A 26,243-nucleotide genomic window follows, 5' to 3' on the forward strand; every position below is an offset into this window, starting at 1 on the left:
TCTCCGCTCTCGGTCCAAGTGTAGCCTAGGGCTTTTGCTTGCTCCCTCCTCCTAGACCTGCAGCCCAGAATCTGTTTCTCAAGGTCTCATTCAAGTGTTTTCTTCTCCAGCTTTTCTTGATTGCTCTCAGAGTTCCCTAACAGTCTCTCTGTATCTGCTTCCAAAGCCTCAGAAAACGAACTAGTCTCCTCTGACAGAGGAGATGGTTCCTCAAAGTCCGAGGCTACTTCTTACCCCCTTGAAGTTTTAATGATGTATTTATTTATTGTTTATTTATGCATTTATTTATTTTTTATGTGCATTGGTGTTTCGACTACATGTGTATTTGCATGAGGATTTTGGATCCCCTGGAATTGGAGTTATAGGCAGTTGTGAGCTGCCATATAGGTGCTAGAAATTGAACCCAGGTTCTTTGGGAGGGCAACCAGTGCTCTTAAGCACTGAGCCATGTCTCCAGCTCCTTCCCTTGTATTTCTAAACTAAAAAAATATATATTATTTTTTGGGAGATTTGTGAGACAGGGTCTCACTATATAGCTTTGACTGACCTGGAACTCTCCATATATATACATATATATGTGTGTGTGTGTGTGTGTGTGTGTGTGTGTGTGTGTATATGTGTGTATATACATATATACATATATACATATATTTATATACACACACATATATACATATATACACACACACACACACACACACACACATATATACATATGTATGTATGTATCAGGCCAGCCCCAACCTCACAGAGATCTGCTTGCTTCTGCCTCCCAAGTACTGGAATAAAGATGTGTCTCAGTACTGCTTGACAACTCCCCCAGGTGAATGACAAGGGGTCGAGCATCCTTCTGCAAGAGCAGTCCTCTGAAGATACAGGGTCTCTGTCCATTCAATCCAGTCACCCAGAAAGTGACGGAAGGAAGTAGCAATATCAGGAAGTAGAAAGGACCAGGAAGAGCTAGAACAGTGCTTTCGGGAAGATGTGCTGGTGGCCTAGAAAACAGGCCGTGGTCATCTAGGTGTTCTGTTTCCTACTACAAATGTACACAGGAATGCAAGCATGATGGAGTTGGGGGGTGAGTGGGACAAAGGACACACCCATTTGACTGGATTCTTTAACTCATGCACTGTGTTACTCTAAAAACACTTGTAGGAGATGAAGAGACACCTCAGCAGTTAGAACTTGTGTTGTTCCAGAAGACCCAGAACCCACGCTGGGTGGTCCTCAACCACACTCTAGCTCGGGGATGGGGGTTGGGGAGGGTGCCCGTAGCTTCCAATGGCATCTGCATTTATGTGTACAAACCCCACACATCATTAAGAACAATGAAAATATTTTTAAAATTAAAAAAGGAAATATCTTACAAACCACCTATGCAAAAATACTAGCCGTGCGTAATAGAGAAAAGTGAACTTCTTCTATGGAAGGCACTACTTGGGGTGGGGCGCCTCAGCAGGAACCGCCATGAGGTGAGAAAGCAGGGCTTCTGAGCAGCAGGAAGGCTGCACCCTACTGACCTCATTTCCACCACTTCCCGCCGGCTTTCTTCATATTTATCCCTCCACTCCGAGACTTCTCTCTCCTTGGCGATGACCTAAGGTCGGGGAGAGAAGAAAGGCAGATTCCCAAATGAGTGCATTCATTCTGTTCTGACCAAAGTCAGGGTGCATCACATACACACACAAGATGAAAAACATTTCTCACATAAAAGCAAGATTCCATCCAGAGAATTTCCCCAAGCAGGAGAAATCAAGATATCCCCCCCCAACCCTGCCCCTGAGGCCCCCTGGGGAGCAACAAAGTGTCACTTCTACAGCAAAGAGGCCATGCCTGTTAGCATGGTGACTAGGCAGATTAGAGCTCACGGGGTGTTGCTTATCTAGCCTGCAGTATTGATTAGACAGTCCATCTCCAAAGACACCAGCTTCACAGGTAAATACAGTTTTGATACTGCAGACTGGGATCCTATCCGGGTGTCAAGAACATGGCCTTCCATACACCACAGATCTCATACCTCTGCTCTGGCAACTTGAAGGGCCGAGTCCAGGTCTGATTGCTGGAACAGAAGGCCCGGGGCTTTCTCCACCTCGGTGGGCCCGATGCGGGAGTACAAGGCAGTTTTGGAGATGGAGACATCTGATGGGTGAGCAGCTTCCCTCTGTGGAATGTTTGTTCATTAAAGAGAGACAGAGAGAGAAGAGGACAGTTACCACTAATGGCACGACACACAAGGCTGCACGCGTGGCCTCGAGGGCTGCATTCACCCGCTCAGCTGCACGGTTTTGAAACAAAGAACATTGAAACTATGAGAAAATGCAAAGACTCATGGATGAGAGCAATGCCAGGTCCAAGGGAAGGGAGGCTTTCGGACTGTGTGTGTGCAGGCACATGAAGGGACTGAGGAGGTGACAGCCTCTGTGACCAGGAACCCCCGTGGGCCCAGCATGTCTGTGACCTGCTTATCACCGCCATTTATTAGACGTCGAGCCAGCTAGGCAGTGTAAGCAGAGAGCAGTCAGGATTCTGCCGGCCCCACGTCCAAAATAGAGCCTTGATGAGGGAGGGCACTGAAGGCTGCTCTACACCGCCTAGTTTTCAATAGCCGAAGATTAGATCTTTTTTGTACAAGTGACCACTGCCAAATTGGGTTGTGCTCCTCCGGCTCCATTTAAAAGGATGTGATCCGCACAAAATCTAAAGCCTTCTCTTGTCAACCTTGTCAGCTCTGTCTGGATTTGAGTGTGTGCCGCCATTAGGTCTGCTATTAAACAGCAAAGGGGGAAGCCTGGAACCAACGACAGAATCTATCTACTCTCCCTGATGAGAGGCCTTCAGCAAAGGCTGTGCTGTCTGGCCCAACCCAACTGACAACTGTCTGCAGCTCTCTCGTGTTCTGCAGGGTTCAGTTTCTAGCCTCAGAGAGACGAGGAGGGGAACATGGCTTTTCTTCCATTTCACAGAACATTAAGCAACTTGTAACAATTGAAACGCAGTGTTAGGAGCACCATCAACTAACTAGCAGGCCAGGCTGTCAGCCTACTTCCACGGCAACCCAAACATCCAATCGACCACCCTCAGTCCTATGCATTAACCTCGGTGCTGTCTATCATGGCTGCCAAGGAAGCTCGCACCACAGTTCGAGCTGCAGTGGGAGGCAGCAGTGGTCTGACGGGCACAGCAGGACTGCTCCATCCTCTGAGAACCGGGAGAACAAAGAGCACTGAGCAGAGCAGTTAAACAAAAAGGGAGGAGTCAGGAGGGTGAAGATAGAGACACGCTTCCATGGTCCTGGGAAGGGGTGGGGCTTAAGGGTGGGGCAGAATGTTTATGACCAGCCTTACCTCACCTCACTACAGAATCATATTCTAAGGGCCTAAAGCACTTAGAATATGCAGGGACAAGAGCAATGGATAGGACTGGAGGTGACCATTTCGGATCTATTAGTGTTCACATGCATGGTGCACACAACGGTTTAGTTGTCCTAGAAGAAAACTGCTGTAACCTGTGTCTCATTGTCCCTGCCTCCCCTCGAGACCCTGAGCTAACCCTCAAGTGATAGGTACGTCACCCCAACTCACTGAGTCTCCCTATCCCCCAGCTCACCTCACTGAGCCTGACTCTCCCCCAGCTCACTGGCCACTACCTATGCTCAAATGGGACCCAAGGTCACCCAAACCTCACTGCCCAAGCCTGTCCTGAAATCCCTACTCTCACCTTCAGTGAACCACCTTCAGAACCAGAAGCACACAGCCCTGGTCAGCCAGAGCTCCAGTCACATGTCAAATGGGATGCCATGATTATCTTTCCCAGTTTCTGGTCCTGGGGAAGCCTCCGTTTCTAGGACATCTGTGTAGAACAGAAGCTACCAGCCCCTGACAGCAGGCTGCTGATCCCTCAGAAGAAAAAGCACCTCCAGGTGGCAGGGCAGAGGCTCTGCACGGAGGGCTTACCTTTGCTCTTGGCAATCGTTGGTAGTGCTACCTCTCTGAGGGAAAACATCTCGGTAGTAATAGGAAAATTAGAGCTGGAAATCACCATTTAATGGTTGTAATAGTTAGAAAAGCTCACAAACACAAAGTTAGGAAGTGAACTTAAAAAGGAAGACCAAACAAACCCAAATCATTTCACTTTAAATGTGCTCCTGAAAAGGGGGGTGGGGTAGCGGAGGAGATGGCTCAGTGGTCAAGAGCGCTGGCAGGTCTTCCAGAGGTCATGAGTTCAAATCCCAGCACCTACAAGTTGGCTCACTTTATCACTCCAGTCCCAGGGGAGCTGACGCCCTCTTCTGGCCTCTGGGGGCACCAGACATACACATGGCATACACACATACGCATGCAGGTAAAGTTTTAAAAATCTGAGAAAAAAATAAACAAAATTTCAAAATGAACAGAATTTTGGAAACTCTGCTAAACTTGATCTGGTACTTCTAAAGAGAGGCTAGGTCTAAGTTTTTCAAAATGAGATTTAATTCAGCCTCAAAGTAAATTAGCAGCTCCTTGCAGTGCAAGAGAGAAAGAAATTAATAATGAAAATGAACTTCTCACCAGCACAGGGCAGGAGCTAAATATGACCAAGGAGCACATCAGAAATGATTGATCTGCCCGATGTCCTTTGTAAAACAAGAGGGCTTTCTAAACGCATGCAAAGGAGTCAGACCCTGCAGTTACACCCTTCAGCCACGCCGTGGCTTTTTCAATCAGAGAACAGCTCCAGTCCCTCCTCATTCCCTGCTTCCTACAGCTGCTCACATGATCACGAACAACAGAATTCACACCTTGGCTCTTCCTTTCAGCCATGAATGTCTTCAACTGAAATTAAAAGGTTTGTCTCTTGCTAATGTGTTAAGATTAGTTATTTTTAAGCCCAGCTTCATTTCTTACAATCCCAGTCTTGCTGCCAAGAGGCCACCGGAATCCTATTACCTAAAATGTGTAATGGTCACAATTCCAAAGGTACAGACCTTTGCTGCCACCTTCAACCCTCTACTGGTCTTTATAAGCTGGAAACTGTGAGGTTCCTCAGGCCACCGTCTCCCCCTCAGACTCCTGAGTTGTGTGCCTCCCGCTGGCCTTCACAGTGGGATTCCGGTCACACTCTCAGGCCCACACTTCTCTTTGTGACCCTTCCTTATTGCTAAGCCTTGGGGACTATGGATAGGACATTGTGATCAAGACAAGATCACTGTCCCCAGAGCAGTCAGAAGCAAACTCAGATCTGAGGCGTGGGGAGCCATGAGAGAAGGCCCCACAGGCGAGGACAGGGACCAGGAAAACCAAGGTAAGGCTCAGGGCCTTGAGAGGTATCTGGGCCAGGTGGCAGCATCCAGGCAGGAGAAGGACCTTGACAGGATGCTATACAGCCAAAGCACACAGTTCCCGAACCCAGGAATTTCAAGCACAGGTAAGGCAATCGAGCCCACACCTTATGGAAGGCATCGGTACCAGAGACCAACCAGCTGTGTCCGCCCCCATCAGGACCTGGCCTCCCAGTCTGTATAACGCAGGCTCCAACGGGAGATTCCAAAGCTAGAGCGCAAACAAGCCCACTCTGTCACTCTTCCTCAGACTGTTCTTGTGGCTTCCAGGGACATGCCTCAACTGTGGACTCAGCATCAGATGTGGAAGGAAGGCGTTATGGTTCTAGAGGCTCACGAGAAGCCCAACAAGAACAATGCTGGGTTCTTATCAATAATAAACACCGTCCCTGACATGATGCCGTGTCGCTTGACAAGAATACATAGATACTCTGCCCCCATTCTTGCTCCAGCTCAGGACAACTCTCAGGCACCTGCTCATCTAAGCCAGGTTTCTCTCTCCAGGTAATTACACACAGGATTCCCCTCTGTGTGGGAACCATTCCCAACCTAACGCTTCCTATTGGGAGAGTCAGGAACCTAAGTCTCCAGAACACATCTTTGCATCTTCATCACGGGTCCGCATGGTTGATGAAGGCCAACAGGTCCAGAGATCAAAATCAACTTGTCATGCATGCAGAATTTGCCAACATACCCTGCTACCCATAGGCTGGGAGGCCAGAGATGGGAGCTCTGAGTATGGAATTCAGGCTGCTGCACTGAGAGGGCGGTGTGTTTGCAGGGACCGTGTGTATGCAGGGACAGCGTGCATGCAGGGGCGGTGTGTATGCAGGGACAGCGTGCATGCAGGGACAGCATACATGCAGGGACCGTGTGTATGCAGGGATGGTGTGCATGCAGGGACAGCGTGCATGCAGGGACGGTGTGTATGCAGGGACAGCGTGCATGCAGGGACCGTGTGTATGCAGGGACAGCGTGCATGCAGGGGTGGTGTGTATGCAGGGACCGTGTGTATGCAGAGTGACTACTCAGGCTCACTCCCTGGGACACACAGAACTCAGCACCAGCAGAAGCAGGCAGGGGTTAGGAGAGGGAAATGGGATAAGAAGGCCACCGTCCTGAGGGAGTGGGACGGGGAGTTACTGTATGAAAAAAATACACTTTCAGTAATAAAGCAGGGGGTAGGGGTAGTGAACATGACCTTCGGGACGGGGAAAGGGGCAATGCAGGAGGAGTTGGAAGGCCGAATAGGATCAAAATACATTGTATGCACATATGACCTTCTCGAAGAACAAAGGTTCAAAAGCTTGATAACAAACTAAAAAGAAAGCAAACCACAGCCCAACGCCAGAGCCCCAGCTCCATTTCTAACTGAGTCTGGGAAGGAGGGCGCAGAACCTCTCTCTGCAGCTCTGTGGAGGCCGACCCAGCTCTGTCCACCCCAAGCTGCTCTAGGAACAGCTGATTTTTCATTCTCTCAAAATTGCATCCTTCTCCTAAGTGATTCCATGGTTCTGTGTTGCTGCCAGGAAAATGGGGCTCCATCGCCCTCATCTGAGATCCCAGGGCAGAAAAGGAAACCTGGACCCGCAGCACTGTGTTCTATCTGTACACCTCTCCTCCGGTTCTGAGGCAAAGAGGGGGCACCAAGCACAGACACAGGAGAGAAGCCCACAAGGGGGCTCCCCACAGCGAGGTCAACAGAGCCCCCAGGAGTGGGCTGGTTATAGCAGGAGCATCTAGTTTTCTTCTATGCACCATGGTTACCAGGTATTTTCCAAAAGTGACACAAGCTACCTCCCACCCTATGAGGGCTCTAGCTCTTCTTGGGCAGAATATCCCTCAGTGCACACACGTGAGCCTATTAGAATGTGACTAGTGCCTTCTTGTAGCTTATACTCTGTCTGTGTGGCATTGCTTTCTAAATAAAAACTAGAACACATGTTCTGAGGCTGCCACAGATAGGATGCCAACTCCGGCAAATTCTTAGAAGGAGACAGGGTACCCACCTCCCAGGAAGCCTTGTTCTAAGCCTGAACTACTCATCAGAATGTGGCCAACTCAGCTTCAATATTCTCCAAGACAGGAATACACCGTACGTACAGAGGTCAAGATTTGGGCAATTCACTTGTCTTAACATTCAAGAAAGAAATCCGGCAGGGGTGGGTTGTGGGGTGGGAAGAGAACACAGTCCTTTCCTGAAAATCCCCTTTCATGGGAACTCAACTCAAATTTACACTTTGGCAACAAGAACAAGGACACCACTGATTTCTGTTTGTATCTTTACCCCTGCCCTGCCTGCCACTGTTCCCAGTCTGAACACCCACGTTGTGCCCACCTGTCTTCAGGAGGGGACTCAATTTGGGATATAGCTAGCAAGATCCCATGTGTGGGACCTTGGAACAGGGCAAAGCTAGGATTTCTGTTTCTAGACCATAGCTGGGAGCTTCTCTGAAAATGGCCTACAATGTGAGCTGGGGTGGAGATGGACAGGCAGGGCCACTGGTGACCCCTGTTCTAGTCCCCACAGGTTGGTGAACTCTGGATACGTGGCCTGCTTCCCAACCTGTAAATTGAAAATTAGCTTTCCCAGGAGAGGTGCTGTGAACATCTTATTGTGCTAGCTGGCGACTAGCTGCAGCTTTTGCTATCTGCACATCAGTATACATACATCAGGTGTCCAGGTGCTGCATGTGTGGTCTTCACCTCCACAGGCAAACTCACTCTGATGAGTCTCATCTCAGAGACTGAAAACCTGAGGCTCGGCAGAGTTTCCTAAGTCATTCAAGGCTCAAACAACTCAGGGTGGGGCAGACAGTGGGACTGGAGCCACAGCTCACCAGTAGCGTGAGGGTGAGGTCCCAGCTACATGTCATCACATGTCACACAGTTAAGAATCATTCCCAAGCCTAGAAGCCAGGTGGAAAAGACTTTGAATGTCCTATCAATGTCACACGCCACTCAAAAATCAAGGGCAGACACACTCTGGTCTGTGAAGCAAATGGTCTGCTATCCCTTCTGTGGAAAAAGAAAAAGTATTCTCCTGGAATAAGCTACCCCTCTGCCTACTGCCAGTCTGTACTGGAACATAGTGACAAAGGAGCATGAAGTGACAGCTTACAACCTGAGATGTCTACTGTGGTTCTTTATTCCTGTCTAGCTCATCATCCAATGTCTTGTAGCAAGTCCTGTTTTCAATTCCTACTTATTACTGACTCTTAGTAAAGTCGGATGGAATCTTCTAGAAAACACAAATATAAATCACTTTGTCCCCCAGAGAGACAAAGGGTATCTGTAGGAAAGGAAGATGACCCAAAGGGGATTCTTCTTTTGTCCTGGTGAACCAGAACCAACCAGTTTTACATAGAACTAGTCTACCACCTCCCTTGAAGTCTTTTTAATCCCCTTCGCTATAAGCTGGCTTTCCCACTCTCCTATGCTTGGCCGCACTACCTCATCCCCACACATGTGCAGGGTGTGTGTTTGTGTTTAAGAGTCACACTTTCAGAGAAATCACGCTGCATGGGACATTCGCAATGCCTGCCTGGCCAATGGTTAGCGAAGCAGCCCCTGGAAGCCCGTGGCACACACAGCATTCCCAGAAGGCAGCGCACTGCAGCGGCAAACAGGTACCTTGGTGTCCTGGCGGCTGCGGGAGGCCAGGGCGATCTGCCTGGCCAGCTTCAGGGCTTCTATCCGCATGACAGCAAACTCTAACTCCTCCTGCCCGAGGGGTAGGGGGAGCAGACCGGAGGGAAATGCATCAAGACAGACAGAAGGGTCTCCACATCCAGGAATGAATGTGCCACACAAAAGCATGATGGGGACTTGTGGGAAAACATACGCTCAGCTTTCTCTCACAACCAACACCTCAGCAGATCATGAAACAGGGGTTTAAATTCCTTTTTGAGAGAGAGAGAAAAAAAATCACCTCTTTGACGGTCTCTCAAGAAATATCGTTTGGTCAAATGTGAGCTAATTTTCAAAACAGGACAGCAATTTTTACTCTACTGTATTCCTTGATGTCTTTCCTTTTGTTTTTTTGTTTTTTTTAAAGTTGACCAGTACTGGCTGTAAATGGCCATGCATCTCACAGATGCCTGTTAACAATCTCTCTAGGTTTGCCTCACTTCCTGGGGGAGGGGATGGTAATGTAAATGGTCAGATTTCCACCGTGGAGATAACTACTCTGTTCCAGGTGTAAAACCAAGTCCAGATGTAATCTCAGTGGGAATCTGGGATTGTCTTATGTACTTAAACAGCCTGGCTTGACCTGATACCTCTGCTTTAGTGAATAAATCATAAATAAACACTGTCTCTGGGGCCATCGATACATCTGGAAAATGACTACTGGGATCAAGTTCCAAACAGAAATAGAAACAGCCCATTCAGTATGTAATCACACAATTTTTATAATTCCAGCATCTTGGATATAGCACACACATATATCAGTTTCTGAGAGGAAAAGACTTTGTCTGGAACATTCCCAGTATTGCCTCAATTTGGCTCAGGGGTTCATTTTCTACTGAGGTTTTGACAGACTCCAAAAAGGTCACATGTGAGCTACAAACCTGAAGTTTCTGGGCAAATACTGGGGGGTTCTTTTCTGCTAAGTCAGGCTCCAGATAGCCAAGTGCACCACAGAGAGAGGCAGGATGGGCCAGCCTGCTGAGGAGGGCATCTGCAGAGGCAAAGGCACCCTCCGGAGCTGTCTGAAGGCCGGCGGCAGAGAGGAAGATGGAAAATAGAGGAGAGTAGAAAGATATTGATTTCAAGCAAGGACCACACATCCATACACAGCACAGTGCTGCATTAACGCTAAAGAGAACATCAATCAGTGGCTAATCCTCCAACTGCCATCTGGACCGTGACTAGCAGGGCCAGCCCCCTCTCCCAAGAGCAGGGCCTCTGAACCCCACCCTCCCCACCCCCATAGCCCACCCCACCGTTGTTCCCAGTGCAGAGGAAGCCACATAACCACTGCTTTTTATTTGAAGATCTCCCCAGGTGGGAGGCAAAGCTAGTTGATGTGTTTTCACAATGCTAACATAGTTCATCAAAGAAACAACACTGAGGTTAAGTATCAGAGATAGTTGAGGTTTGCGTAAGGGCTGTTTTCAATAGTGAAAAGATGATTTCAAGCAAAACAGTAGCTCCTAACAGATTAGAAAGACTTCCAAATCAGAGGGCAACTTTGCAGGAGATGAACCACGGCCAAGACTACCACAGTACTTTTTTATATGCCAGATAAGTTCACATTGAGACCCTTTTCTTATTCACTAATTGCGTTTCCGGTATCCAACTCAGCATCCACCTGCCACATGCATAGCAGGTACTCTGTACATGTCTGTAGCATGACACAGATCAAATTGCCTAAGAGAACAAAAGCAACACACTAAACCAGGATCTCATCTGATGAGACCCATCTGATGCTGGCTAGGAGGGGCCGAAAGAAGTAAAAATATAATTGACCAGAGTTGGTTTGTGCAGGACATGTGGAAGACCCTCCTGTGCATACCACACCCTCTAGGGAAAGCACGCATGACATGCAGGGAACAATGACATTACAGCTCAGGGCTGCGGATCCTGCAAGGCTTCAGAAGAACCCTGACTACAGGGAGAGGAAACATTGGTGCAGCCACTGAACCCCTCAGGCAACACTCACGATTTCAATTGCTTCTGCTGGGGTGGCCAAGGCCATGGCCTCCAGCTCCTTCTGGGAGGATTTCTCCGGCACCTGCAAGAGAGGCTCCTGACTGGAGGCCAGACCTCTCGCTACAGGATGCTGGAGCTTCGTTGCTGCATTCACCAGGGCTTCGGTGTCCTCAAAACTCGACCTGAGGAAAAAAAGGCAAACGTTAGGGTCTCCTTAGAGACTGACTGAAGTATACTAGGAAGCCCCGGCTACAGAGATATCCCACAAAAACCAGGCCTTTCAAGTCTGTGTCCAAGAGACACGCCTTCAGTGGCTATCTATCTAAAGTCAAGGCCTCAGTCCAGCCATGTGTAAGGGTTGTACTGGCTAGTTTTGTGTGTCAACATGACACAGGCTGGAGTTATCACAGAAAAGGGAGCTTCAGTTGGAGAAATGCCTCCATGAGATCCAGCTGTGGGGCATTTTCTCAATTAGTGATCAAGGGGGAGGGCCCCTTGTGGGCAGTGCCATCCCTGGGCTGGTAGTCTTGGGTTCTATAAGAGAGCAGGCTGAGCAAGCCAGGGGAAGCAAACCAGTAAGTAATATTCCCTCCATGGCCTCTGCATCAGCTCCTGCTTCCTGACCTGCTTGAGTTCCAGTCCTGACTTCCTTTAGTGTTGAACAGCAATGTGGAAGTGTAAGCTGAATAAACCCCTTCCTCCCTAGCTTGCTTCTTGGTCATGATGTTTGTGCAGGAATAGAAGCCCTGACTAAGACAAGGGTCAACTGACAGGGGAGGCATAGAATACACGTGCCTGTCAAGAAGACCAAGCCTTGGAGCTTAGGGACGAACCAGATGCTCGCTTGTGCACTCTGAGGGAAGACTGCACCACACCCATTTTCCTTTCTTTGAAGATGAAGTAAGATGCTGTACAAATGCAAAGCATTCAACACAGTGCCTGCCATAGGGAGCCAGTCCTGGAGATGACATCACTCGTCACTAACACCTAACCAACTGGATAGATGTCTGCAGGTCCACACTCAGAAACCAAAGCAAGAGCTTCCCGTCCAGCTCAGGGACAAAGCATGTATCTGGTCATAGATAGGACCATCTGGATGATAAATTAACACTCCATACTTCCCCAGCCAGAAATTACACCACTCAGAACGTGGACCCTGGCACACGCAGACAGTGGCATCCACATTAATAAGAACTATCTGCCTTGCACTTTACATGTGCCAGGTACTCCGACGTGGCTTTCTGTACGTCATCTCCTAGAAACCAGGTCCCCTGTGTCCACCCCTTGCCTGCTTGGAGGACTGAAGGTCTCCTTTAATCTCCCTAAATCCCTAGAGTCACTTTATTTCTCTCACTTGACACATGGGGAAACTGAGGCACCAGGAACTCCCACCAGAGCTGGGACTTAAGCTCTCAGTGTTGTACCACACTGCCCCCACTGGACAGATGACAAAATAAAGCTGAGTGCAATGTGTGTCTGTCTATCTGTGTCTGTTAGAGGGTGCTGCTAGTCAGTTGTTTCAGCTTCATTCAAAGGGCCCTGGGGTACAGAAGCGATGTGTCTGTGCCATTGTGGACAGGCTAAATTATGGGCTACCTGGAGACATGCAATGGAATGAAGTCATAGTAACAGAGTGAAGGTATACAAGGTCTTGGGGACTCTCTCATCGTACCCCGAACATGGAGTTGGGGAATCCGACATCCGGACTGGAGGAGACTTGACTGGGCTCTCCTGAGGAGTGTCAAACATAAGGTACAAGGCCTGCTTCTTCGGAGTGCCATCGTCCTGCTGAGAATCAAAAGTCACACACACATTAGCTGCGTGCAGTGGCCTGAGTAGGCCACCCAGGTGAAGGAAGCACTCGCCCACAGTTTTCTCAAGTTCTCGGAGGAGAGGAGAGCACAGGAGGTGACTAGGAGAGGGCTGGGAGGGTGGGAAGGGCTGTGGAGACCTAAGGTGTCTCCATGTGCCCTGCTCAGGCCTCGGTGCACATGGGCCACGGTGGCAAATACCAGTGCCGAGGCTGTGGAGGCGGCCAGCCGCGCTCTCAGTCCTCACAGGGGAATCTCAGACGGCAGCGTGTGAACCCAGTGATGAGCACGGCCGCTGGGGCCTGTGGAGGCTTAAATGAGACATCCTCCAGGCTTGGGCATTTGAGTACTTGGCCCTCAAACGGTGGTGTTTGGGAGGTTTAGGAGGTGTGCGTTGCTGGAGGAAGGTATGTTATTGGAGGTGGGTTCTGAAAGTTTAAAGACTGCTTCTCGCTTGTGGTTTAAGATGTGCCTCTGAGCTGCTGTCATGGGCTCTCTGACTCTCTGGAAGATAAGCCCAAATTACCTCTTCTCTAGGTTCCCTCGGTCATAGTGCTTTATCACCGTGACACAAAAGTAACTAAGGCAGACCCCAAAGAAAGAGTTAGAAATGATAAACAAGGAGGCTGCTTTTCTCCTTGGCTGGGCAGGAGGGCCAGAAGCAGACACCATAACCAGGGCTGAGGCTCACACCCTGGGAGTCCACCCATGTTCAAGGCCTATGAGAGAACTCAGGAGGATTAGGGCACTGACTGTACAAAGTGTGGCTAAAAGAGAGGCTAGGAGTTGCCAGTGAGGCGGTCAGATCAGTGCTCCGGCCTGGACATGAGGACTGTGATCTCTGTGTGACAGGACGACTCTAAGGGACCCTGTGCAGCCTTGCTGGAGACCCCAACAGAAGCCCCCGCCAGGTCAGTGTACAGGAGGAACTCACAGGTAAGGAGGAGCCAAGCTTTTCCATGTATTCAATTTCATAGGAGTTCCTGTAGTCCAGCTCTGAAAACAAACAGGCAAGATGAGTACAAGGGGAAGACAGAAGGACCTGGCCGGGATGAGCACTCGGGGGCCATCACTGACAGAGTCCTCAGAGCCACGGCTCACATATTTTCAATCTGTAAGCTTCCTGCTGGTAGGAGTTGTGGCCCTTGGAAATGTGAACGAGACCCAAGGAAATGAAGCCATGTGTCCACACACAGGTCCGCAATGGGCAGACCCAAGAACGCAGTTGGGAAGGCACACATGCTTTGGGGTCTCCTTTTCCTAACTCTCGGGGGCTGCACATAGAATTACATTCCACAGAGACATTTTGGAACTGTATTGCACCTGTCCCTCTCTGTGGGACATGGAGCCCCACGGGGACATCAGCAGCCCTACACTGACCCCCGCCCTCCCCTGCAGGAGAAGTCCAGAACACTCCTTTAGCGTTGCTCTCTCAGCTGCTCATTCCCCCAGTGCTACCAGTGGCTTGGAGGCTTAGAATATCTTACTAAAGCTGGTTTTAGGGATCTCTCTTTAGGACCTGAAATCTGTTACTTGGTAGAGTATGTGGGTTCAAGGCCTGCCTAGGCTATGGTTAGGTTCAAAGACAGTCTGGGCAACTTAATAAGGAGACTTGCCTCAAAATGGGCTGGGGATGTAGCTCAGTGGGAATGTTTGCCCCGAAGGTACAGTGCCCTAGGTACCTTCCTAGTACATGGAAGGAAGGAAGGAAGGAAGGAAGGAAGGAAGGAAGGAAGGAAGGAAGGAAGGAAGGAAGGAAATAAATCTCATCTGCTTTACATTCTAAAACCTCACAGAGTAGGCATACAGATAAAGTCAAGTGCAATTAGGCCCCTCCCACACCAGGCCACACCAGGCCACACCAGGCTAGGAAGGGTTCCCATCAAGTGGCTTTACAACTTCAGTGACTGCTGAGCCCCTGAATGGCAGGACTACTTCACACTGAAGAGATCCATCCATAGTTGTTTTTAAGGTCCTCTCACATCCAAGGACCATCTTGGAGACTTACTCCAACACTAGGGCATCTCAAAGCAGAGAGGACCTAACTAATCACTAGAGCTTTGCTAGGGAATGTCCTGGGCAAAAGATGAAGGGTCTTCATTTCTAGGAGCAGCGAAATCAACTGACCAGCTTCCTCTGAACTTAACGACGCAATGACAAAACGAAACACCAAGTGCTGTGCTGTTCTGGATAAAATGGCAAGGTGGTGGTGGCACATGCTGTTAATCCCAGTGCTCAAGAGGCAAAGGAAGGCTATTTCCAGGACAGTCAGGGTTATACAGAGAAATCCTGTCTCGAAAAATCAAAGCAAAACAATAACTACAAAAAGACAAGGTATAACGAAAAAGTCCTACAATGAGCTGTGCAAATGTGAAGAATTACGACCAGACTTACTGCTGCTCATTCTAACATTTCTCTCTAAACACGAATGGTATTTTTAAGGGAGATGGCTGGACAGAGAGCCTGGAGAAGTGTGAGGAGACTACACTCACCTACAAACATGGTACCCACCCAGATGGACACCTTACCCTCTGATGGATGTAGGAGAAGGAGCTGACGCAGGAGCGTATGGGGCGGGGTGCTACCAGATGGCTATGCAGATCTGCAGGTCTAAAAACAGTTGCTCAAGGCTGCAGAGATGGCCCAGTAGTTGTGAATAAGCAGCACTCTTTCAGGGGATGAGATCTGGTTCCCAGCACCCACACCAGACACAGGCTCACAATGGCTTTCGGGGATCTAATGTCTTCTGGATTCCAAGGCAACATACACAATGCACATAAGCACGCATTCACAGACAAATCAAATAACTGCATTGAAACCAAAATAAAAGCAACTGCTCTCAGGGTCTCTCGGTTCCAAGGCAGGTAAGGTCCTAGCTACAGGCTGGCCTAACATTTCCTAATCTTCTGCTTAGAGAACAGGTTTGTTTCCATGCTACCACGCCTACAAACAGGGCAGAAGAGAAGGCATTCATTAAACACGTGAGCACACATAACTGCCAACCAGAGTGTGTACTCACCGGGAAATTATGGAGGCAACCCAAGGTGTCATTCAACCCAAACAAGACAGTGCAATTCCATGGGTAATTGCTACACTACTGTCCTCTGGGGTTTTGAAATAGCAAAGACAACTTGAAGCTCTTCGGTGATGCTTGTGCACCCCGGTGGGAAGGAACTAGCTGGCACTCTCATCCTACAAATAAAGGCAGGAAGCCTGATCTAGCCTCACCTCAACAGCATAAAAGAACTACGAAACCACGGACCCGGCATGCGCGGATCTCGCCAGGCACTTTCAGCGCAAAGCCTCTGTTTCCTCAGTCTTTAAAAGTGGGGACTACCGGATCTACCACAGAGCCCAGAGAAAATGAAGCCCTGTGTACAAAATCACAGTCCCTGCTTTACTTTTCTCTCCTATAGAATTACCATTGTTGTGAATGTGCGCTCAAATAGTAATTATGATGTCTAACCCAATATTTCCGTCTTCCTGTGGTTGGTGACTTCTGCATGATGAAGTCTTAGACCACAGCTGCAGCCCTGAACTGATTCATTCTGAGATTCACATCAGCACCCCAGATGTCTGATGTGCAGAACAAGAGGGAAGACCTGAGAGGGCTCTACACCCAGGGTGTGACACAGATGAACACAGCAGAGACAAGGCCTCCCAAAAGGTACGGTGTTGTCATGTGGATGGCTTCTGTTACTCAACAGTTAAGACGGATTGTCACTTGCCAAATTTTTACTGATATTTTCTCAGTCGGCAGGTTTAAGAGAGTTTTGTTTCAAAGTTTCTATTCCTATTTGCTGAATTCATTCTCTCCCCGCCCCTTCCTCCCGGTGTGTGTGCTTACATGTGCATATGAATATTTATGTGTGTGAATATGGGTGTGTGCACAGCACAGTGTATATACGGCTATCAAAGGACAAGCTCAGTTGATATCCTACACCTTCCATTTGTTCGAGGTGGGTTTTCTTGTTTTGTTTTATTTCTTTAGATGAATACGGCAGACCATCTGACCACTGCGCTTCCCGAGAGTCTCCTGTCCCTGCCCCCATCTCTCTGCTGGAGGGCTGTGATTAGACGCCTGTCCTGCGCATCCGGCTTTTACAGGGGTTCTTGGAATTTGACCCCAGGTCCCTACACTTCCACAGCAAGCACCTTTACCCACTGCATCATCTCCTTAAGCCTTCCCTATTTGCTGAATTTTTGCAGAAACAACTGTCAAAAAGTTTAGTGAACTGACCAACACAGTGCCAGATCAAATGTGTTTTAATTCTCAATACCAAGCCCGAGCTGGCTTCTAAATGCTTTTTTTCTGGTGTTTAGAAGGTTCTTATCTAGCTCAAGAGAGGAGCGCCAGCAGGGAGCTGGAGATGCTAAGTGGCCAGTAAAAAACTTGTGTCCAAATGATGCTATTGAGTCTGGAAAATTAGGCTTCCCTCCCTTCTCAGGGCCCCCTAGGCTTCACACAGGTGGCGGCCACTGCAGAGATCAACTGAGCCGACACTCCGCAGGTTATTCGCCCTGACCTTGCATTTCTTTGATCTCAAACCCATCTTCAGCTCCCATGATGTTCACAATAGTGTGGAGACATGGAAGGGAATCAGTTGTTGCCTTCAGGAAGCAAACAGCCAAGGAACAAATAAGAAATGCACAAACTTCTTCATCATGGTCTTAAGAGCCCCCCAGGTCAAGCATTAAGGGTAAGCAGGGAAAGGAGTGGGTATCCAGGCAAAGGCTGAGACAGGCACAGGTCGGGAAGGAAGGTAAACTTCCGGTTCTCCTGTCTCTACCTTCCAGATGGCTGGGAGTGCAGGTATGTGACACTACACCTAGTGTTTACGCAGTGGAGAATGTTTATGCAGGGGTTCACAGAAGCACTCAGTCAAGTGAGAACACCCCAGCCCTAAGATATGACTTATTCAAGATCAACAACCAGAGAGAAAGCAGAAACTGAATACGCAGGATAAAGGTAGACACTGAGATAAGACAAGTGCTTGGGGCCTTCCCAAAGCAATCAAGTTCTCAATAGCAAGCAAGGGTGGGGCAGGGATGTAAACCTTTGGCTCCAAGCTTGATTAAAATGCATGGCCATATTGGCTACCCATCATGTGGGGAACATGAACAATGTTGGGACCAAAAGACCCAAAGGTGGGTTGACCTACAGTCAAAGTTCAGTGTGAAAAATGTTCCTTTGGAGCCGAGCTTTTCAAAGCTACAGAAGGTATCTAAGCCATACAGCCAGGAACAAGCAAGTGAGGGTTCAGGATCTGGGTTAGAGGGTTCTAGTCTGGTTCTCAGCAGGCATCAGTCATAGGGTCAGGGGACAGCTGCTCTCAAGCCATAGCTTTGCATACAGTGGGAGGCGTGCAGATTGTCACACGGGTGGTGGTTACCTGGCTGGCAAGTATCTTTCCTGGCTCTTTGCCCCCTAGGGACAGTATTCTCCAAGGCAAGGTGTGGGTCTGGCTGGCCACCGAGTTGCTTACCCTCTGAGGGTGAATTGAATTTGGTCTCATTTACAAAGTTAGACAGGTCCGAGGGCTGAGGGAAATCCTGTTTGTCGGCATCCAAGTCCACTGTCATACATGTCCACTTCTGGCTCGTGACGGCCAGCTTCTCCTCATCTGTGGCATGGACCACTGTAGAGATTGCTGGGGGTGCTTCTGGCGTGGCAGCTGGAGTGGGATCCTGTGAGGAGATGGAACAGTCGTTTCTTTTACCCAGTTTCCGGAATAGAAACCACATCCTCCCAAGGCAGGGAAACCCCTCCATCTGTTCCCTTGGGACTTTGATTCACAGGGTCTCTCGAGGAAACACCTTCTCTCCTCTATAGATCTCCTTTACTGATGGCTGATTTCAGGGAGTGACCATGGGCTATCAAAATTAGTTAATTAAATAGTTAATTTTTAAAAAACCTGGACATGGTGACTCCTGTCTGTAATCCTAGCATTTGAGAGGCTGAGGCAGGAGGAAAGCTGGGACTGTGAGGCTAGACTGGGCTATAGTGTAGCACTCTTTCTACAAGGTCTAGAGATATGGCTCCATGGTGTGGTGCTTACCTTGCAGGGGCACAGCCCTGGGTTCAATCCCCTGCATCAACCAACCACAGCAACAACAAAAAGCCACGTAGAGTGGTTCACACCCGCAATCCCAATATTAAGAGACTGAAGCTAGCCTGGGCTATGTAATAAGTACCAGGCCAATCAGAGCTAGAATGAGACCCTGTCTCAAAATGAAACACTAAGTCTCTATCTCAGTTGTCAGAGACAGCCCAGTTAGTTTTACTGTAATATCAGCACCACTGTCTAACAGTCTTCACTCCCTCCCTGTGAAGAGAGAAGGGGTTTTTTTTACTGCCATTGTAAGGGCAGAGAAACCTCAGGGGAAGAGCTACGATTGGACCCGAAGTCTCCTGTGCCTGGAGCTAAGGCCCTAGTTCCACCTGGTCAGCAACTGAAGCTGGTTTGGATCTGAAGATCAACCTGTCTTATCACCCAGAATAGTAGGAGGCCTTCCTGAGGATTACCTTCCTTGGTCTATAAAGAGGGTCAAAGACATGGCATGAGCTTGTTAAAAACACAGAGAAGAGGGAAAGATTTATACGTATGAGTGTGTGTGTGTGTGTGTGTGTGCATGCACACATGCGTGTATGGTGTATGTGCACAGGTGCATGGTATATATGCATAGGTGCATGGTGTATGAACACATGTGTGTGAGTGTGTATATAAATGCACGCATGTGTGTATGGTGTATGTGCACATGTGTGTGAGTGTGTATACGAATGCATGCATGGTGTGTGTATGTACATGTGCCTGGTGTGTGTGCGCACACAAAGCAACATTAGCTTCCCGCTAAGCAGTGTAATACTGATGGGATGACAGGAGTGCTGTACCTGAGAAGGTGGATCAGACAGGGGAGACCGCTTTGGAGACTTCTTCACCCTAAAAGTGTCACTGTAAATAAAACAGGAAATATAAATAAAACAGGGTCACAGGTCATTCCCAAGCCAACAATAACTTCCTAGCCCTCCCGCCTACCAAGTCCCAGCTAAAGGGAGCTCATTCTGACTTTTTAACTGATAGTACCTTTGCCCCCAAGGCAAAGAGCCACCAAGCTGGAGACCTTTAAAGACAAGCCATTTTGGAGAGGTGACCAGGGGAAAAATGCAGCTAAATTTAACTAACCGTTCTTACTTTAATAAAAGCAAAGTCATGGTGAGGAGACTAATTTCTGAGCCAGCTAAGGTTGGGGGAGAGCTGTACGCTTATGACACTAATTAACAGGATCCATTTTGCACATGTGCAACGAGACACAGCTCTTAATGAACAGCCAGAGGAGCCCACACGGAAACAGACAAGTTCTGGATCCTGTGGGGATCTCGTGAGCCCTTTGTACTCACAGGAACACAGAGCACAATGGGTCCTTCTGCTCTGCTCTGGAAGATTTGGTAGGATTCTGACTGGAGGCAGAGATGAGGAATATGGTATTTTAGGAGATGTGGTATTTTATGTCTTTCCCCTGACTATGGTTAATGGACCAGATTCTACACTTTTTTCCTTCCTTCCTTCCTTCCTTCCTTCCTTCCTTCCTTCCTTCCTTCCTTCCTTCCTTCCTTTTTTTCATACAAGGTAATGGAGAGGGAGTGTCAGACTGGCCCCAGGAGAAAGGGATGGCTTTAGCATAAGCCATACTATTCCGGTTTAGCATAAACAGTGCTATTTGGTCCATTTGTCACCGTGCTCTTGGGGTCATTTCTATAATCAAAACTGAAGGCCTCCAACCTGCAAACTGGCCCTTCCCTTCTGGTTTCTAGCCCTGCCCAATATGGTTTTAGGACCAGACAAAGACAGAGCACAGGTGTGGAGGAGATGGGTCCCTCCCTTTAAATCCATCACACACCTCTGCTTTCCACAGTAACTGAGTAGGTACAGAAGTCTGGCACCCAAGTTCCTTCCTTGTGTACTCTCAAATAAAACACTCCAACAATGGCATTTGATCATTGAAAAATTACCATAAATGGTTATTTACTGCATTTATGGCATTCGTTGACCATAAAACAGTCTGGCCCCACATAAGGCATATATTTATTCATGCATATAAATATATAACTGTTTTGTAATACTAAATAAGCTGCTTGGTTGGGTAGGACAGCTGCCAGAAGCCTGGGTCCAGGTCAGCCTCCCCTGTAAGGCGGGGAGAAAGCACATAGATTCACAGCCCTGGCTAGGACACAGAGTACCAGGGGCATACAGGTAGCCAGTTGCACTAACGCCTGGCAAAGCTACCCACAGATCTGACGGGTTAACATCTGCTGTAGATGTAAGTGACCAGGAGGAACATGACCACTCTGGCAATGGATTGCAGGCATGGGCTCCACGCTGAGCTGATCCCACATTCCCTCAGATTTCTGAAAGCATGAATTTGCAAGAGTCCAGATGGTAGTACTTCACAGCAGAAGAACCAGCCTTGGTGGTCTCTGGCCAGGCTTCACGCAGTGCTTAACACAAAAACATCCTGCTACTACTGCGAGCAGTCACCCACCAGCCCAACTTACAACAAAAAGGGAGGGAATGAGGAGTTAAAAAGCAATGTATGAAGATTTAAAAAAAAAAAATCAATACAAAGAAAGCAAGCAGGGGAAAGTTCTGTTACAGACAAGCAGGCAGCTGTTGGTAATCACGTTTCCCTCTTCACAGCCAAGCAGTCTCATGCTAATCACAGTGTGGAGATGAAACAGAAAGGTAACCTTGAGTCCAGGGGAGCCCTGCACCCGCCATTCCAAAACTCTACACAGAAATACAGCAGCCACCACAGAGAACAAAGGGAAAAAAGCAGGGCTTGCGAGCAGAAGCAAGGCAGAAGCCCCACGCTGCGTGCAAGAGGCAGGGTACATTAAATTTACTTACAACAGAGAACACACAGACATCACATCTTCAACCATCCTAAGACAAGAAGACAAAGAAGAGAGACAGACAGAAGGAACTGACAAAAAAGATAACTCTACAGACACTGGGCACTAGTGGGTTAGGATGCAACCATCAGTAGAGGATTCTGCGCCAACAGGGCGGCCTTCTGGGAAGGGGCCACCTAGATACAGCTTCCTCTCCGGCTTCTGGGCACCTGGAGGCTTGGTACCTAAGAGCTCTGCCTCCACACGCAGATCTCCCAAATCAGCAGACCCACATGTACACGGGGTGAGAGCACCTGGGGATGTATTACACTGCCTTGGGTCAGAAGAAAGGAGTGGCCGCCAGGAGGTTCTCTTTCCAAGTTATGGTGTCTAAGTGTAGACATTTGTGGGTATTATTATTCCACTTTTAAAATAAAGTTCTATGTTGATTTGGTGAGTGGGGAGGTAAGAACGATCTGGGAGGAGTTTGGGAAGGGAAACTAGAATGAAAACATACTGTATGAAAAAACATCTATTTTTCAATAAAAAAATTATATATAATTTAATATAATATGTAATGTAATAATATATAATTCAATATGATATATAACATAACTCAATAAAACAATATATATATTCAAGCCAATTAGACCCAGAGGGGCCAGTACTAGGGCATGGTCCTCAGCCTGGGATGGGGGACTTGGTCTCTTCCACCTGATTAAATACAGTTGATGCTTCCCAGGAGAGCCAGACTGTCATCCTGAGCCTGTACATGGTCCTCGGGAATGGACCTATGGCCAACAAAGTTGGGCTACACATCTGGAGGCAAATGCTGGTGGACAAAAGCCATTCTTCCTAGGGACTGCAGGTCCGCTTCCCCCATCCACGCTGCACTAATCTCTTTTGCTCTTTGAGTTACTTTCAAGTCTTGTTTGAAAAAAGATGACCAGAGAGAAGGCAGGCAGCAAAGAGCCTGTTTCTTTGTTTCTCTCCTCTCCTTTCTTTACTTTCCTGTCAGGGTTTTTCTGTGTAACAGTCCTGGCTGTCCTAGAACTCACTCTGGAGACCACCAGGCTGACCTCAAACTCAGAGATCGGCCTGCCTCTGCCTCCCAAGTGCAGAGATGAAAGGTGTGCCCCACCACACCCAGTTAAAGAGCCTGTTTCTTGCAGGCTCATCTGATGGCGAGAAACAGCTTTCCATCTGGGGCTTCCTGGGTTTCTCAGGGTTCTCAGCCTGGCACCAAATGATGTCCCTGAGTTAAAGTCACATCAGCAGGGAGAAACAGTTGCTGTACATTTTAACATTCTTTTGCAGGGTGTGTATCTTAGTTTATCCAGAGGCGATGCATAGGCTAACCAGGGAAGAGTTGAGGCCCCAACGGGAAGGTGGCCGGTCTCTCATGTCTGCTCCTTTTCTATGCACCTTCCCATACATCCCAGGAGTTGAAAGGTCATCAGTGGGTGCACATAAATCTTCAAGCCATTGACTTATTGAGGCAAAAAAAAAACAAAAAAACAAAACAAAACAAAAAACCAAGGGCTTTGTGGGTTCTGGGATGGGAAGATAAAACCACTGAGGCTGCAGAGAGAAAGGAAATGTTTATCCTGCCTGCTTGGAGAGACTGCCACAAAGATGGTGTCACCACGGCAACAGAGGGCAGAACAAGGGCAGCTGGGGATTCTCAGGCACAGGACTAAGTCACAGGAATGCACACCCGCTCACTGCCCTTACCACCTCCCTCCTTCAACTTACGTCTTCAGCGGAGTCTTCTTCTTCTTGGCGGGTTTATTCAACCCATCCCCGTCCGCTTCAATGGTGCTGGCTGGGATCTCGAAAGAGGCTGGGGACTTAGATGGTGAGCTGGGGGTCTTAGAGGATGCCTTAAAGGGGTCAAGGGACTCTTCACAGGCGTCAGGGTCAAAGTTGTACGATTGTTGGGACAGTTTGGGAGACTCTTGCATTTTTGAGGTGGAAGAAAAAGGGTTAAAATTGGGGTCGTCCCACTTGTCTATATCAAAGGTGTAGGTACCTTTAGCAATCGGGATGTCACTAGGTTCAGTAGGGGACCTTGGAGGTGATGCAGGAGTGTGGTCGAGTTTCTCAGGGGTCTTTTTCACCTTTGGCCTCCTTAGGGGCATTTTGGCAGCTGGTTTCTTGCCTATCTTTTTGGTGGAAGGGGCGTTTTCCTGCTGATTCTCCCAACTTCCCTTGTCCTCAGAATAGTCGAACTCCAGCCTCACTGACAGCCCTTTGGCAGGCAAGTCCTCTTGCCCCCCACTGTCTGATAGGGTCACCTCCACTGCCTCAGAGGCTGCGGTAAGAGGCACTGATTTCCTCCCCACAGGGGGTGAGTTCTGCACTCTGCCACCTCCAGAAACCAGAGGGCTAACGTCTTCTGCACTCTCCAGAGGGCAGGTGCCTGTGGGCACAGCCTCGGACTCCAGGGACGTCTCTTCGGACAATGCGCAAGCAGTGCCCTCAGGTGTGGTTGGCTCTGTCTTTGTCTCTGGTGCTACGTGTTCCTCGCTGGGGACGGGACTCTCTTCACCTGGCTCCTGTTGGGTCTCCTTCACTGGGGGGGTTTCTGTGGGTTTCTTGGTGGCTTGTTTCTTTTTCAAGGAAGGTGGCCGTGTTTTTTTAGTTCTCTTAAGGGTGCTGGAAGCACTGTTGGATCCTGTGCCACATGCATCTGTGGCAAGGGTCCCAGCTTCAGGGCTGCCGGGGCAAGAAGCACCGTCAAAGTCGCTGGCTTGCAGGCTGAGCGAGCGGGACAGCGTGGACTTGGAGGGTGGCACGGACTCGGTGGATTTCCTCCGCGTGCTCGCCTTACACTCCTGACCCTTAGAGTCGGCAGAGCATGGCTCCAAGCCCTGGAAGTCATCCACCAGTTCAATGCTGTCAAAGTCTAAGTTGTAAGTCCCGCTGCTGGCTATCGGCTTGTCTTCATCAAACACTGCCGAGGAGGAGTGTGATGGACGGAACGGGCTTCCTTCCACGGACTCGCTGCGAGGGCCATCGGGGACCACAACCGGCTCAGAAACACATCCTGTGGAAATGGAGACAAAGCAGTCACCTAAAGACATGGGACACTTGGGATCACGTCTCATCCTGAACCAGATCCCCACTCCGCAGAGCAGAGGTTGATAAACTCCAAAGACAGACACCCCACATGGGCAACAGGTTCCAGTTCCCATGCATCAGTGGGTGCAGACCCTGAATCGGTTCCCTTTAGTTCCCTCATCTGTACAATGGGAGCCAGGTAGCTAATGAAGGAAGAGGCCCAATGGATCATCCCAAAGCACTTTATCAAGTGCCTGACTTTGACAGGGGTCATGCTGGGCATCTGAGCAACAACTGGAAAAGATAAAGGCTTGTCCTCCCAGCCTAGCAGCCGTTGTCATGGCCCCCAAAGCATCCATGACTACTTTCTTGCAAGAGACTCTCAAGATCAGGCCCAATGAAAGTTCCTCCTGAGGAAGGGATTGGGGAGGGCATTAGACCCTCACCCGAGAGTCTCATCGCTCCGCCCTACACCTACCCGAGCTGCACATGGTCTCTCTCAGGGTAGTGTGTGGGATGCCAGCTGAAAGGAGGACTCTATCTTTGTAGCTACAAAGAAACTGTTGCCCATGGTGAGGTGACTTTCTGTGGTCTGGCTGTTTGGGGGTTACCCAGACTCTGTAAGTCAGGTCAAGAAGCTGCACTCTGGTGGAATGGTACTGTAAGTCTGCCATTAGTGCCCTATCTGGTGTGTTTCTAGCTCACCAGAAAGTTCACAAAACAAACAGAAATCCTCCTAGACAGAAAGGGCCTCATGTGCCAAGGCCCTGGGGTAGGATCCTTGAGATATTATAAAAATAATAATGAGGCTGATGCTGCAAAACTAGTAAACCTTTGGTATGGAAATCAAATATGGCCACAGCCAACCCTGTTCCGGACTGTTTAGACACTTGGAAGACTGTGCAGGGCTGAGCAAGGCCGAGCTTGCCCTCTCTACCACCTGCCGTGCCAGACTCCACCAGGCCCTCCTCTCCCACTGACACATCTACCTCGCTTTGGCTTTGGCTCTTGTCCATTCTCAGACCTCCCCTCCAACCCTGCCAGCCAATAAGGCTGTCCCTTTCCAACATGCCCAGGAACTCTGAGTATCAGTCAGAGGATGCCCAATGACCTCACCTCTCCACTTCTCCCGGGAAACCAAGCAGCCTTCGCGTGGATTTCTAGGTTCCTAGCTGTTCTGCTAGAGAAAGGAAAACCCCGTACCGTGGTCTCAGAAGGCAGAACAAGAAATAGAAAAGGCTGCACGGAATGGAACTGTGACTTCGGACTGTGCTCGGTGGTTATGATGCATTAACCCTTTCTCTCCACGTAAACCTCCAGCTGAAGTCCAGAAAGCCATTACACTTGAGTGTAATGATAAAAGAAAATTTTCTAAGATTATGTGTCACATGAGATTCATACTGACCTGGGTATCCTGCATTTTTACTTCCTAAATGTCTGTCCTATCCTGTGTCCCAACAACCCAGGTGTGGAAAAGGCTCACTCAAACAGGCCGGTCTGTTTCTGG

General features: G+C 48.8%; 1 protein-coding gene across 1 annotated transcript in view; it reads right to left on the reverse strand.

The window, feature by feature from the left end:
- Window positions 1–26,243, reverse strand: part of Tacc2 (transforming acidic coiled-coil containing protein 2) — a 74,560-nt gene that overhangs the window by 12,778 nt on the left and 35,539 nt on the right. The window contains exons 3-10 of the mRNA XM_052197157.1: window positions 23,429–24,722; window positions 19,676–19,736; window positions 18,270–18,471; window positions 13,718–13,779; window positions 12,645–12,760; window positions 10,983–11,154; window positions 2,018–2,161; window positions 1,521–1,597 (exon numbers count right to left, since the gene is read on the reverse strand). Coding sequence (XP_052053117.1) covers window positions 1,521–1,597; window positions 2,018–2,161; window positions 10,983–11,154; window positions 12,645–12,760; window positions 13,718–13,779; window positions 18,270–18,471; window positions 19,676–19,736; window positions 23,429–24,722 — 2,128 coding nt within the window. The remainder of the gene's footprint in view (window positions 1–1,520; window positions 1,598–2,017; window positions 2,162–10,982; window positions 11,155–12,644; window positions 12,761–13,717; window positions 13,780–18,269; window positions 18,472–19,675; window positions 19,737–23,428; window positions 24,723–26,243) is intronic.

This window comes from Apodemus sylvaticus, chromosome 1 (genome assembly GCF_947179515.1).
Source record: "Apodemus sylvaticus chromosome 1, mApoSyl1.1, whole genome shotgun sequence".
Lineage (NCBI taxonomy): Eukaryota > Metazoa > Chordata > Mammalia > Rodentia > Muridae > Apodemus > Apodemus sylvaticus.